A 15,631-nucleotide genomic window follows, 5' to 3' on the forward strand; every position below is an offset into this window, starting at 1 on the left:
TCGAAAAAGTGGAAGTGGTCGGATTTCCGCCATTTTTATACCAAGATAAAGTGAGTTCAGATAAGTACGTGAACTAAGTTTAGTAAAGATATATCGATTTTTGCGCAAGTTATCGTGTTTCAGTGCTTTATCCATCTTTGGTAATGAATTATCGCACTTTTCCGGTTTTCCGAAATTTTCGATGTCGAAAAAGTGGGCGTGGTTATAGTCCGATTTCGTTCATTTTAAATAGCGATCTGAGATGCGTACCCAGGAACCTACATACCAAACTTCATCAAGATACTCGAAATTTGTGTGCAAAGCACGCTGAGTATAAAAATTTTCAAGTTTTTAAACGAGAAAAATGAAGTCAAAAATTTCTTTAGCGTTTTCTTGTGGTCTGCATATCGCGCTTAATGTTGAAACTACAATAACGAATCAAGGAACACCTTAATGCCTTGGGATTTCGGCTTTTCTATGGTGTTGTGCCTTAACTCGTACGTTCTGAAATTGGTCACGAAAATTAAAAGTTGACATATACATATGCACATACGTATGTACATATATCTTAATTCCCGAACGAATGCCAGACTATCTGACTATCCAGCTAGCCGATTGGTTGGCTGGCTCGACGGAGTGGCTACCTAGCTTAAGTTAAATTCGGTTCAGTTCCAGTATAAACAGACACCATACAGCCAGCTCATAGCCCTGAACATTCAGCCACTCAGCACTCAACAGTCTTCTTTGGACAGACAAACGTGTGAGACGTCTTTAGCAGCAATTTTGTTTTCCGCGCTCATTCACACGCGCGCTGGCTTTAAGAAATACATATTTATTATATATATATTTTTGACTTTCCATTGATCACGGTTTCTCATCAACATCAGACTCAAACGTGTTTTTCTATAAAGCTACATATTTAATTGGCAATTCAATTTATTGCTTTTACCGCTCTCAAAATAACCGTCAGTAGCTCATCTGAGAAAAAAAAATAAAAAAGGCATAAAATCATCCGACTTTTCGCATTTTTACGTTGTGATTTGTTTTCTATTTACTTTTGTTGTTATTTATTCTGGTTAAGTTTTGTTGTAACTTTTATCAAACTATTATTTGTTTTCGGTTCGCGAAAGTGTTGGAATTGTTTTAAAAGTGTTGATTGTAAAAATTTGAATTTCCACACAACCACAACACTACACCCAATTCAAATATGAGCTCACATTGGGGCTACACTGAAGAAAATGGTAAGTCAAGTGTCTTATCGTCAGATCCACATTTCTAAACATGTATATATGTATGTTAATATGTACGTAGGTATATATATGTATATACATATATATATATATATATATATAAATTGGCACGCTCCGGTAAAGGTAAGATAGTACATATGTACTATGTTAAACCGTTTCAGAAAAATCCGTAAGTATCATTTTTTTTCTTTCAAACAGTGTAAAAGATTAAGCTGTGGCTTGAAAAATTTTATTTTAATTTATTTAATTTTTTAAATGTTCAACTAGTAATAAAAACAATGGTAATAGTCTAGTTGAGGGGTCGACTGCTAATACGCTACCAAAAATATCGAGAGAGGTGTCAAACGACGCGTCTTGACATCAGTATTAATAATCCGAAGGCGGAAAATAAAAATTTTAACGCGTTCAAAAGATATTAACGAAAAACCGAAAAAAGACCCGCGGGTACCTCCGAAACCGGGGGTCGGATCCATAGTATTTTTGCGCAGAACACCTTTCTGCGTTGGCGGCCTTCGGCCGCGATTATAAAAAATAATCCGCCACGGTGATGCACAATTTTTTTTGTGGGTACGAACACAACAACAACCACATGGAAATCGCCAACTTCAACTGCAAATATCTCCGGACAGAGATAAAATTTTTCTTTTCCGGATTATTGTTCTCGAGATTAATACGCGTCTTTTGACACCTCACTCGATATTTTTGGTAGCGTATTAGCAGCCGACCCCTCAACTAGACTATTACCAAAACAATAATCTAATTAGGGCCGTTATCATTATACCTATTTAGTTGTTGCTAAATGGCACTTTATTTGACAGACCGATCGACCGTTTCCTGTCAAATAAGATGTCAGTTTGCGTTAACCGAGGACGGTGAAAACGACCGTTACTTATTAAGTCCGCATAGTCACCAATTATCGATTGCAGCTGCCTTATCGGATAAGCTTAAGAATTAATTTTTTCATAATGTCAATATCGTATTCCGCCGAAAGTATAAGCAGGTATACAAAATTTATTAAAAATGTACCAATCAGCTGATTTCCACACGTAACCTACATGGTTCCGCCATGATGCTATCATCCGAGAGATTTTGTGACTAAAACAGTATTCGATCACGTAACTGATGCCCGATACCACCACAGGTTGCTGAATACTGCATACTTCCACGAAAAAAATACCTTTGCCTTTTCTAAATTGCAACTATATATGTACATATAAGGTTAAAGTTGAGTATTCGAATCTTCATGCAGTGTAGCCACTTCAAAAACCACTTTGGTGGTAGATTTAAAAAAAAAAAAAACAAATTGCCAGACAATTTTCATAGTAGCTTTGTCTAGCCAGACACGTTTAATCCGTTTAAACTAAATGCTTTATTTATAATTTTTCTTAAAAATACCGATATAGGGTATTTCAGTATGAGGAATTCATTATTGTGATACAGTTTTTTATTATCTCTACAACAGATCACACAGATCATATGTCAAATTGCATAGTTTTCAAAACTTACTAATTAAAATTTTTTATTTCTTCATAGCTGATATAAAAAAATATAAGACTTGTCTAAACATTTTTTCGGTTTGCAGTAGAGCTTACGATTTCTTCTCGAACACAAGCGAGATTTTCGAGACCCGAGAAATCGAGAACTCGACTTCTCGCGAGATTCTCGTATCTCGAAGTACTCGTAAATCTCGCGAGCTTCTCGACATAAACTTAATTGCTGTATGGACAGTATTTATACACTTGGGTTTTTTTACTTGTGAATTTTTTGTTGATGATATTGCTTTCTAATGACATTTAACTCAAAACATATTATTATATATATAATTTTGTTCACAATATTTTATTTTTTTTAACGAGACATCGAGAACACGAGTCATTCGAAATTCGAGAATCTCGCGAGAAGGCGAGACTCGCGAGAAATATCTTCTCGAACAAGTTCGAGAAATCGTAAGCTCTAGTTTGCAGAACTAATTGGCAGTTTTTTTTTTTTGTTTTTGGTCTCTATGCCACTGAAGGCTAAATTTTTATTGAAATTGATAAATGTATCCTTATTTTCTTCAAATAAATACTCGAAATTGAAATTTGCGTACTTTTTCGAACTTTTTTGGTCCGTTTCTGGAGATAATTTTTTTTATTATTAATCGATTTTTTAATATTTTGGTAACGTTTTGTAAAAATAAAAGTTCACACTTAATAATGGTATTATGGGCTAATATTTGTTTTATGTTATTTGTTTACAAGCAAATGAAACTTTGGACTTCTTTTTAAGGAAATTAGATAACTTATTTTGTTTTGTTGATTTACCGACAGGGTGGATAAATGATGTATATTGGAAGGATTTTCCGTCATCCCTTGTCAAATTTGGTTTCGAGACAAACCGGTTTCGGCGTTGTGTCATCATCAGTGTCGATTTTCGTTGTGACCTGTTGTTGTCGTTTGTCCTGTATTTATAGTTCGTAAGTACATGAAAAGGTATTGTCAAAATTGATGCGTATGTATATTTAGTTATGTGTATGTGCTGTGTGCTCATTCAGAACCAAGGGTGGGTTTTACTGATCGATTTGTGTGGCTGACTGAGGCAGGTAAAAGTCCGTTATTTTAGTCGTTTGACCTTCTTTGTGGGTTTGTTGTTTTGGTGCGTTAATTGTTTTGTGTTTATTTGTTGTTGTGTATTTGTCTGTTGTACCTGTGTGATTATTTGTTTCTTGCAAACAAGTTTTAAAGACTCGAATATTGTGTCAGAAATTGTGTTTATCTGTTCGTTTATTATTCTACCGTCGAATGTTTTCTGTTTGTAGATTTCCATATTTTCGAGTACGTTGGCCTTTTGCTTGTATGTGAAGAACCCTAACTGTTTTATTGATGTTTGTTGGGAACATTAATTTTCGACCATGTGATTCGCGAAGTTGGACTTTGGTATAATGTTTGGATTCCGTGTTTTTTTGTTGTAATCTCTAATGTTCTCTCTAACATGGTTCTTATTTGCCACCCTGTTTGTCCTATGTAACTATGTTGGCATCCGCAGGTAAGCTTGTATACGTCGTGCTAAACGGATCCTCTTAGTTAGTGTTAGTTCTTAGTTTCCGCCCTAGATTGTTCGATGTTTTGAACGCTGTGTTAATGTTGTATAAAAAGTTTGCCAATTTATATGTTGCTTTTCCAGTAGTCGTCCAGGTGCCATTATTTTCCTTTTCATTATTTCTTTTTGGTTCACCATGCGTCCTTCTGAGCTTATCTACTAGTGTTTTTTATACTCAGTTGAGCAGAGCTCACAGAGTATATTAAGTTTGATTGGATAACGGTTGGTTGTACATATATAAAGGAATCGAGATAGATATAGACTTCCATATATCAAAATAATCAGGATCGAAAAAAAATTTGATTGAGCCATGTCCGTCCGTCCGTCCGTCCGTTAACACGATAACTTGAGTAAATTTTGAGGTATCTTGATGAAATTTGGTATGTAGGTTCCTGAGCACTCATCTCAGATCGCTATTTAAAATGAACGATATCGGACTATAACCACGCCCACTTTTTCGATATCGAAAATTTCGAAAAACCGAAAAAGTGCGATAATTCATTACAAAAGACAGATAAAGCGACGAAACTTGGTAGATGGGTTGACGTTATGACGCAGAATAGAAAATTAGTAAGATTTTGGACAATGGGCGTGGCAACGCCCACTTTTACAAGAAGGTAATTTAAAAGTTTTGCAAGCTGTAATTTGGCAGTCGTTGAAGATATCATGATGAAATTTGGCAGGAACGTTACTACTATTACTCTATATGTGCTAAATAAAAATTAGCAAAATTGGATGAAGAACACGCCTACTTTTTAAAAAAAAATTTTTTTAAATTCAAATTTTAACAAACAATTTAATATCTTTACTGTATATAAGTAAATTAAGTCAAAATTCAACTCCAGTAATGATATGATGCAACAAAATACAAAAATAAAAGAAAATTTCAAAATGGGCGTGGCTCCGCCCATTTTCATTTAGTTTGTCTAGAACACTTTTATTGCCATAAGTCGAACAAAAATTTACCAATCCTTCTCAAATTTGGTAGGAGCATAGATTCTATGACGGTAACTGTTCTCTGTGAAAATGGGCGAAATCGGTGGAAGCCACGCCCAGTTTTTATACACAGTCCACCGTCTGTCCTTCCGCTCGGCCGTTAACACAATAACTTTAGCAAAATCCGATATATATTTACTAAACTTAGCCCACGTACTTACCTGAACTCACTTTTTCTTGGTATAAAAAATGGGCGAAATCTGACCATAACCACGCCCACTTTATCGATATCGAAAATTACGAAAAATGAAAAAAATGCCATAATTCTATACCAAATACGAAAAAAGGGATGAAACATGGTAACTGGATTGGTTTATTGACGCAAAATATAACCTTGGAAAAAACTTTGTAAAATGGGTGTGACACCTACCATATTAAGTAGAAGAAAATGAAAAAGTTCTACAAGGCGAAATCAACAGCCCTTGGAATCTTGGCAGGAATACTGTTAGTGGTATTGCATATATAAATAAATTAGCAGTACCCGACAGATGATTTTCTGGATCACCTGGTCCACATTTTGGTCGATATCGCGAGAACGCCTTCACATATACATCTAAGGGCCACTCGCTTTTAAAACCCTCATTAATACCTTTAATTGGATATCCATATCGTACAAAAACATACCAGAGTCACCCCTGTCCCACCCTAATGGCGATATCTCGAAAAGGCGTCCACCTATAGACCTAATGCCCACTCCCTCTTAAAATGCTCAGTAACACCTTTCGTTTGATACCCATATCGTACAAACATTCTAGAGTCACCCCTGGCCCACCCTAATGGCGATATCTCGAAAAGGCGTCCACCTGTAGACCTAGTGTCCACTCCCTCTTAAAATGCTCAGTAACACCTTCCGTTTGATACCCATATCGTACAAACATTCTAGAGTCACCCCTGGCCCACCCTAATGGCGATATCTCGAAAAGGCGTCCACCTATAGACCTAATGCCCACTCCCTCTTAAAATGCTCAGTAACACCTTTCGTTTGATACCCATATCGTACAAACATTCTAGAGTCACAGTCTGCCTACTTGTTAATCTGGTCCTGTATATATTTGTACGTAGATATATTTATAGGTATGGTGGGTTGAATTAAGAAACAAATAATGTAAACAAAACTTAAATTGAGCAGAGAGCATGAATAATAAAATAAAACAAAGAAGAAAATATGCTATTAAGGCCCGGTTTTTCAGTGCAAGTTTAGGCTGCAGTTACTAGAGTTTAACTTTGCGAATTTGGTAATTTGCATAAAATTTTACTGCTCATCTTGGCTTAAGTTGCGGGTTCAAACTAGACAACTTTATTTGGAGTTTAAAATTTCTAAGTAGTACCTATTAACATTGCCGTTTGTAGCAAACTTGCCTTGCGAGCATCTTTTTCACTACTGGGAGGCTACAAGACTGTGGCTTGTATCGATATTCGAACCTATATATGTTGGAATGAAAAGTATCGATCTGCCACTCGTTTCGTGTGTAGCACTGAAGCATCGGAAAAAAATAAAAATATGAAAAAGCATTCGATACTGAAGGTAGTGATACTACAAGTCTTCCCCAGCGGGTTAGGGGGTCGGAATATACCCGCGGTAGGTATGCCTGTCGTAAGAGGCGACTAAAATATCAGATTCAAGGGGTTGTGTAGCGCAACACTTTCATGTTGCCAGCGCAATATATACCTTCTCCAAACCCAATTGTCAACCTCACCTATCCGTAGCGAATCTTGTTTCATTAACAGCCGAGGCTCTGGCGACCCCGAACTCCTCATGGATCTAGGGAGGGCGGGATGGCCAAGAAGGTCGCATGTGGTCATAACAAATCGTTCCCGAGATGGTCGAGTTTGGTACCGGACCTGCATCCGGAAAAGGACCATCAACATCGATAACACTCCCCAAGGCCTTCGGGGAGGGTTCTTATCGCTACAACAACAACAAAAACATACTACAAGTCTGCAGTTTTCTGGTAGGAACATAGAGGTTAGAGATGATAAAGACCGCTTCCCAAGGCAGTCGGTTCTATGTACCGGAGCGACTCGGGATTTTTCCCGACCAAGGACTGTCATTTCAGTATAACCCCGTTTAATTTGTTGCGTCCCTCCCACAAATTGTCATCCTCCCAGCAGCTCCTTGCACCGGGACTGCTCCATACTCTCTTGCTCAGAGGAGGTATCGAATCCAATCCGGGTCCGTCTCCTGACCCCGGTCCTGAGAAATGGTTTTGCTGCATCTGCCGGAAAAGAATCTTTTTGGACGGTCATACTCTGTTCAGTGTGTCTCGTGTAAGGGATGGTTGCATCGGACAGGTTGTTCTGGGCTTGATCCCAAAACCCGACGTCCACGTAACTTTTATAAATCTTTTGTGGCTCCTTGCTCAAGGGCGTCCCGTAGTCTACGCCTTAGCGCCCCCCACTACCTTCCAGCAGCCCAGCTGCTCAGCAAGCCACAACTAGTACCCGCTGCCCCGCGTCGCCAACAACTCAAACAGCTGCTACCACTCATAACTACTATCTTCGTAGTAGAGTCGGTAGCAATGCTGAGCATCAGCCCCTGCCCCCGTCTTCTCCCCCCCCCCCCCCTTCTTTTCGGAAGCAATCGTGTAGGTCAGGGAAACAGACTCTTAGTCCCTAACCCCGTTTGCCAGCACAGAATATATATGTTTGCGACATCCGCCCAATGCAGCTCCTGCCTTGGGCGGTGCCACTTTCCTAGATGTTCTGGTCTCCGCGACGGCAACCCCCCGACGGGTTTCATTGCGCCATGTTGCCAGGTCGCAAACTTCAATCTACCGGGTACCACAATGCTTGCCCAAGGACGTCCAGTCCCAGGGCCACAACAGCAGTTGCGTCCTGGCCTTCCTCAACCCAGGCATAGTCACCCGTCACTTACTCCCAGAGTGGCGACGTATCCCCCTATGCACTTCAGAATTCTGCAGTTAAACAGTAATGGATTAACTGGGAAGATCACGGAGATAGTCGATTTCATGAAGCGGCACAACATCCGCATTGCTGCGATTCAAGAGACTAAACTCACAGCAAACCTGTTCTGGGTATAATGTCCACAGAAAAGATCGCATGAGCGGAAATGGAGGCGGCCTCGCGTTTATCATACACCACTCTGTGCAATATCATATATTTGATCCTGGTATCGACCGCAGGGACAATGTCTTAGAACGTCAAGGCCTATCTGTCCGGTCAGGCGATGCAAACCTAGAAATCAACAACATCTACATCCCTCCTGCCACCTGCTGCCCCAGTGGATACCGCCCTAATATGAGCGCCTTACTCACTGGTAACAATCGCATTATCTTAGGCGACTTTAATTCCCATCACGATCTATGTCATTCAAACTTGCAGGCGAACAGTATTGGTGAGATGTTGGCGGATCAAATAGAAGAAACGACGTTCTGCACAATAAAAGGAGACGCCCCCACACGTATGGTAGGAAGTTGTCACAGTTCGCCGGATATCTCAATCGTGGGCGAAGAACTCGTAAACTGCGTCAACTGGCAGCCGATGGTAACATTGGCATCCGACCACCTGCCTATACTAATTTCGTTCGAGCGTACCGCCAACTTCATCGTTACAGAAAAACGCACTTTCATAAACTTAAAAAAAGGAAAGTGGGAGGAATACAAATCTTTTACAGACAACCTCTTTGCTGCCCTCCCTATCCCGACTGATGCCCGCCAAGGGGAGCGTGCCTTCCGCAAGGTCATTGAATCCGCCTCGGCACGTTTCATTCCCGCCGGGAAAATTCCCGAATTCGGCCCCTCTTATCGGCGGATGCCGCAAATTTAGCGAGAGAACGTGACCTTATAAGACAGCTCGACAGCTCGACCCAGGCGACCCCCAAATAAGGGACATAAACCAACGCATCAGATTGCTTGTGGATGAACACAAGCTGGCGAAATGGGAGGAGCACCTAAGAGGTTGTAACATCTCTGCCGGTGTGGGTAAACTTTGGTCCACCGTAAAGTCCCTATCGAATCCGTCTAAGCACAATGACAAAGTTTCCATCGCCTTCGGCGATAAAGTGCTGTCGGATTCGAAAAAATGCGCGAGCGCTTTCTGCCGTCAATATGTAATGCATTCTACGGTCGACAAAGATAGACGGAGGGCCAACAAACACGCACATAAACATAAATTCAGCGCGTCACCAATTACCATCACCGCCAGAGAGGTTGGAGATGCCATTGGTCACGCTAAACCATCCAAAGCAGTGGGCCCAGACGGTATAGCCATGCCGATGCTTAAAAGCCTAGGGAAAGAGGGTTTCAAATACTTAGCACATGTCTTCAACCTGTCTCTTTCCACCTTTGTCATACCCGAAAAATGGAAAATGGCCAAGGTGGTCCCAGCTAACATAGGAGAGTCGTATCGTCCGATATCTCTCCTATCGCCAGTAGCAAAGACGCGTGAAGCAATTTTGCTCTCCTACTTCCAAGCAAATTTGCAGCTAGCCTCTCATCAGCATGGCTTCAGAAAACTCCATAGCACCACCACCGCGCTAAATGCCATCAGCACCCAGATAAATTGCGGTTTAAATCAAAACCCCCACTATAGAACAGTACTCGTAACGCTAGACCTATCAAAAGCTTTTGATACGGTCAACCATGGAACGTTACAGCAAGACCTGGAAGGGTCTACCCTTCCCCCATGTCTTAAAAGGTGGACCGCAAATTATCTGGGTGGTCGGCAGGCATCGGTGCAATTTTGAAACGAAACATCAAAACCAAGAAGAATTAAACAAGAACAGGGTGGTGTCCTATCCCCACTTTTGTTTAATTTCTACATATCTAAGCTACCTTCACCACCAGAAGGAGTCACTATCGTTTCATACGATGACTGCACAATGCTGGCCACAGGCCCATGCCTGCAGATCGATGAGCACGGCAACGGAATAAACGGCTACCTCCCTGATCTCTCCAGTTTTTTCGCCTCGCGAAACCTGGCATTATCACCGACTAAATCTTCCGCGACCTTATTTACAACATGGACGTCCCAAATGTCGACCATTTTGAACATCCACGTCGATGGCACTACGCTACCGACTGTCCTACACCCCAAAATCTTGGGTGTGACGTTTGATCAGGATCTACATTTTGGTGAGCACGCAGCCGCAATTGTTCCGAAAATCCAGAGCCGTAATAAAATCCTCAAATTCCTTGCTGGCAGTACCTGGGGAAAAGATAAAGAAACGCTCAATACTACATACAAAGCAATTGGCCAGCCGTTTACGTGCTACGCGTCACCCATATGGTCGCCAAGCCTAAAAATTACCCACTGGAAGAAGCTACAGGCCTGCCAAAATACTGCTCTCAGAATCACCACGGGCTGCCTTCTTATATCCCCAGAACACCATCTACATAATGAGGCGAGAATACTCCCCATCAGGGAGAGAAATGAGATGCTAACCAAACAGTTCCTGTTGAATACCCAGAAACCTGGGCATCCAAACAGACATCTGATTGACGAGCCAACACCGCCTAGGGGCTTAAGGAGTCATTTCCGTAAGCGTTTTGAGGAAATACGGCACCTGAGAACCCAGCCGTATGAAGCAAAAAAATGCAAGCAGGTCCTTGGTGAACTCCACAAACAGGCGTCGGACCTTTATGTCAGGAATTTCCCGGTGAATCCAGTACTCAAAGAAAAGTACCCAAAACTTGTGGAAGAGGAACGCATACTCCCCAGGGCAACGCGTGTCACTCTTGCTCAACTTCGTTCTGGATACTGTAACGGATTAAACTCTTACCTATCCAGAATAAACCCCGACATACAAAATGTATGCCCCGCTTGCAATGTGTCCCCACATGCCACCAACCATCTCTTTAATTGTAATGTGGAACCAACGCCTCTAACAACCCTTTCATCACCCCTGTTGAAACAGCAAGTTTCCTTGGACTCCCGTTAGAGGATATTGATGACAATTTGTGAATGGTCGCGGCTGTTAGGTGGGGCGAAGCACTGCTACAACAACAACAACAACATGATAAAGAGTTCGTCTAGCGCAGGCACTTTTCAGCCGTATCATACTCTTTAAAGTAGAAAAGACAAGGAAAAAAGTGGGGTTGTCATCTTCGCACCCAAGTCATGCTTGTATAACACTAGAACAGCCCAATCAGTCGCACCTTCTATTAAGGACTGCCAAATTAGTTGCAAGCCAAAGAGCACATATTGTCAAAGGACCGTAAGAACTATGAATTCGTTGTCTTGCAAAGTCGAAGCATACTTCGTTATCTTTTTTTCCCGCCAACTCGATGTTACATCGTGTTTTACAAGACTGTCACATATTTGAAAATAAAACAAAATTGAGCGAGATATGCCAATTTTGGTTATGAAACATAAGGTTTCTTATACCATGCTTCTGAGGAATATTTTTAGGGAGGGTTGTCACTGATTCATATATCCGCTGCTATCTCGAAAACCGCTTACCGTGTTAGATGAAATTTCGTATATTGCAAATAAGCTGAATTCTTATCTGTCTTACTTTGCTGTTACTTCCAAGTATGTTTTGCAAGGTTGCCACATGCTGGGAATTTTAAAGGAAATTAAGGACCTCATTCCTATTACTAAACGAACCTTCGTTTCGCCTCAGCGACGAATTGCTAGTGTATTTGCACTGTGTTAAACAATGGCATATGGTTGCCATAACGTATGAAACGTATAGGCCGAACGAAAATAAAAGAGAATACCATTTCCAGACGATATCGTTTGGAGGCGTTTTGCCTTCGTTTGCAATATAGAGAGAAGCCTAAAATGAAATATGCCGCCATAGAAATCAAACGAAATGCATTTCATAAAGTTTTTTAAAATAGAAATACTACTTCTGTGTAGGACCATCTAATCATATCATATATATTATTTCTAATTGCTGTTTTTATGTACGGGTAAATAAAGTTTTGGTTGTAAAGATGGAGATTCGGGCTATTAGCGAGCTTTGGGCAATTTTGGTCGTAGGGATTTTGTTTAGCTATATTTTATTAAAATAATTTGTTAAAAATAAACGATTGTGAGCACACAAAGAAATCTATTTGTACTATGGCACTATTGTGAATATTTGCACTGCATTGCCGGCAGTTGCTATCATACGCTTGATGGCAGCGCAAGATGTAAGTTTTAATTGATAGAACAGCTGGTTTCTGTTGATATTTGATAAGAAACTTTTATATTGGTTGCGCAAGATGCGACCCCGGCTCGTATTTTTATAAATCTACATTATGCAGTTGTAAAATTTCTTATGTAAAATTAAATCACACCGAGCTAAGCTCTGTCACCCACGTACTGAAATTTTAAAAAAGTAAAAAAAAAGATTTTAATAAAAATATGTGTACACGTTTGTATGTATATTGATTTATATATAAACAAACAAATACATACATATTAAACTTTTCTGATAAGACTGTCTTATTTGAACTAAGAATGGAATTTTTCCTTTGAACCTTTCGTTAAACCCATGCATAATAATGGAAAGTATTGAACACAAATTGCGAGTTTACATATTCACATAAACACAGTCACACATTGTACACGTGTCTGTCTGGAGCTCATTAAATTGATTCTTATATTTTAAGAGGTTATCACAACCTGAACACAAATTCGCATTAATTGGTCTGGCTTCTTATTTGCGATATGACTTAGCCTTGATCTATGTGAGGTAGTGTGCTTTGAGTTATAAAGGTAATATGGGTGCTAGGTGTTAAGCTCAAAGTCTGTGATGAAATCATCCATATTGAGATGAGTAAATCACACCTGCTCTCTGAGAGCACAAGTCAACCCAACGGAATGCAGGAGCAGTGGGAACATAACTCTAAAGCACTTCGTACCACCGCCGAGGAAAAACGAAAAGACCGGCGACTAGTGAAAAACCAAAAGAAAAAACGCTGGAGTAGAAAAAGGAAGCGAGACGCCTTTACAGGTAGAAAAAAAGCAGAGGTAGAAAGGCGTGCATATGAAGAGCTTTAGCTTCTTGTTACCAGGGTCAAACTTGTGTAAAAATGAAAACGGCAACCTGGAAATCGATGTTAGTCGCCTCTTACGACAGGCCTACCTACCGTGGGTCAATTCTAACCCCCTAACCAGCTGTGGGATATATTTAGCTTGTCCAGTTCTGTTCTATAGAAAAGAAGTCTGATATGATCAACTTTGTAATAAGATTCGTTTCGAGTAGGTGAGGTTTATAAATTGCGCTCCTCAACCCTTTGAATTTCCTGGTCCTGAATTCTGTAAGGGTGAGTACACTTTTTTTCATATGATTGGTATGAGATAAAAGGGTACCTCTTAAAGCTCAAACTTGCAGAATAAGGGGCTAGCTTCCATCTTAATAAGGTTTGTTTCTTCATCTCCCTCAATTCCATGTTTCCATCCACCTAATTCCATGTTTCGATCCATACCAATTCGCAACTGGCTTTTGCTAAAAGTTTCCAATCATAAGAGTTTTATGAACATATTTAATTTTTTTTTATTATTTTTTTAAGTATAACAAAAGCAACATTTTCTATTCAATTGCAAAAACTAAGGTACCTACATATCTTAATATATAAACACGTGTCACAACATTTTCGGCGGCGATGGACTCCTAAACTACTCAACCGATTTTGAATTTGTTTTGCAGAATGAATGAGAAGAACTTGAGAGAAGAGAAAAGAGAGAAGAAGACTGAGAAAGAGATAGAATGATACGAATATGGAGATAGATGAAGCGAAAAAGGCGGAGGGAGGAGTGAATAAAAGAATTAGAAAAAAAGTGAAGAGGGCGGGAGGGCAGAGTTAGACGGAAAAAGCTCATTAAAATGTATGCAGATAGACCAAATTTAGGGCAGAACAACGTCTGCCGGGTCTTCTGGTAAGGTATAAACAACTCAGTCTCATTACCTCTGCTTGTGTTTATGGGAGGCAAAGTTGCATAGAAACAAGAAGGCACGCATTCGTATTTCGGGAGACACAACACATTGTACCTACACTTAAATAACCAGCAGTAGATTGTAGGCAAATACATAATGTAGTAGAGATTATGCGGTACCACAACTTATTTCATATATCACATATCGTCGGATGAGTTAAAAATCGCCCAATCTCTGCTCATTCTTCGAAGATGACTCATATCGACACTTATTGAGGAACACCTTTTCTTTAAACTTGTCTCAAAAACGATCTAACTTAGCGCAAGGGCGTGGAGCTAGATTCTCAATCATTAGTGTTAGAAATCAGCTTCCCTAAGCAAAACTTTAGCGCTAACAATGTGGAGCTTAACAATAAATTAATTTCAATACTGAGCACAGGCTCAGGAAATTTTCGCTTTCGAAGCCTCAGGCAGCCACTGTCGTTCATTAAAGATTCAGAATCAAACCCGAATTTTAGTTTTTTCATGATTGTTGTTGTTGTAGCAGTGCTTCACCCCATCAAATGGGTGCGACCAATCACAAATTGTTATCAATGTCTTCTAACGGTAGTCCAAGGAAACTTGCTGTTTCAACAGGGGCGGACCATAATGAGAGGGGTGTTAGAGGCGTTGGTTCCACAATACAATTAAAGAGATGGTTGGTATTATGTGGGCCACATTGCAAGTGGAACATATGTTTTGTATGCCGGTGTTGATTCTGGATGGGTAAGAGTTTTACCTGTTACAGTATCCAGGTCGAAGTTGAGCTAGAGTGACACGTGTTTCCCTAGGGAGAGTGCGTTCCTCCTCTGCTAGTTCTGAGTATTTTTCTTTGGGTACCGCATTTACCGGGCAATTCCTGGCATCGAGGTCCGATGCCTGTTTGTGGATATCACTGAGGACCTGCTTGTGCTTTTTTGATTCATGCGACTGTGTTCTCAGGTGCCGTATTTCGTCATAATACTTACGGAGATGACCCTTTAAGTCCCTGGGCGGTGTAGCCTCATCAATTAGATGTCTGTTAGGATGCCCAGATTTCTGGGGTTTTTAATGTAAAAGTTCGAATTCCGAGTAACTTCTAAACCGAAAATTCCTCATTCAAGTTTTTGCGGGCCAGTTACATCTTAGCAGTGATCCGCACATCCTCCGAGTGCATCGGCTGTTGTTGATTCTGAATTGACCGTTTCAACAATCAAATCAACAAAAAATAATAATCGTCAAATGTAAGCCTCAGTACTGTTAAAAAAACAATAAATACAAATTTGCGGGTCGAACCCGGTTAAAAAAATTTTTCTAATTAAAAAACAGGTTCATTCTGAAGATTTTGATATTGATTTTTCCAATCTTTGAACGCAGGGATTTCAGTGTGGTAGGTATAACACGCTACCATCACACCACGGTGGCCGTCTAACTCTGCTCCGTTAACAAATAATTATTAGGCCTGGTTTTTCAGTGCGAGTTTA

General features: G+C 40.2%; 1 protein-coding gene across 1 annotated transcript in view; it reads left to right on the forward strand.

The window, feature by feature from the left end:
• The first annotated feature begins 676 nt into the window (after nucleotides 1-676).
• Nucleotides 677-15,631, forward strand: part of CAH1 (carbonic anhydrase 1) — a 56,622-nt gene continuing 41,667 nt past the window's right edge. Inside the window, exon 1 of the mRNA XM_067764244.1 lies at nucleotides 677-1,220. Coding sequence (XP_067620345.1) covers nucleotides 1,187-1,220 — 34 coding nt within the window. The 5' untranslated portion in view covers nucleotides 677-1,186. The remainder of the gene's footprint in view (nucleotides 1,221-15,631) is intronic.

Source organism: Eurosta solidaginis, chromosome 2, assembly GCF_040869045.1.
Source record: "Eurosta solidaginis isolate ZX-2024a chromosome 2, ASM4086904v1, whole genome shotgun sequence".
Lineage (NCBI taxonomy): Eukaryota > Metazoa > Arthropoda > Insecta > Diptera > Tephritidae > Eurosta > Eurosta solidaginis.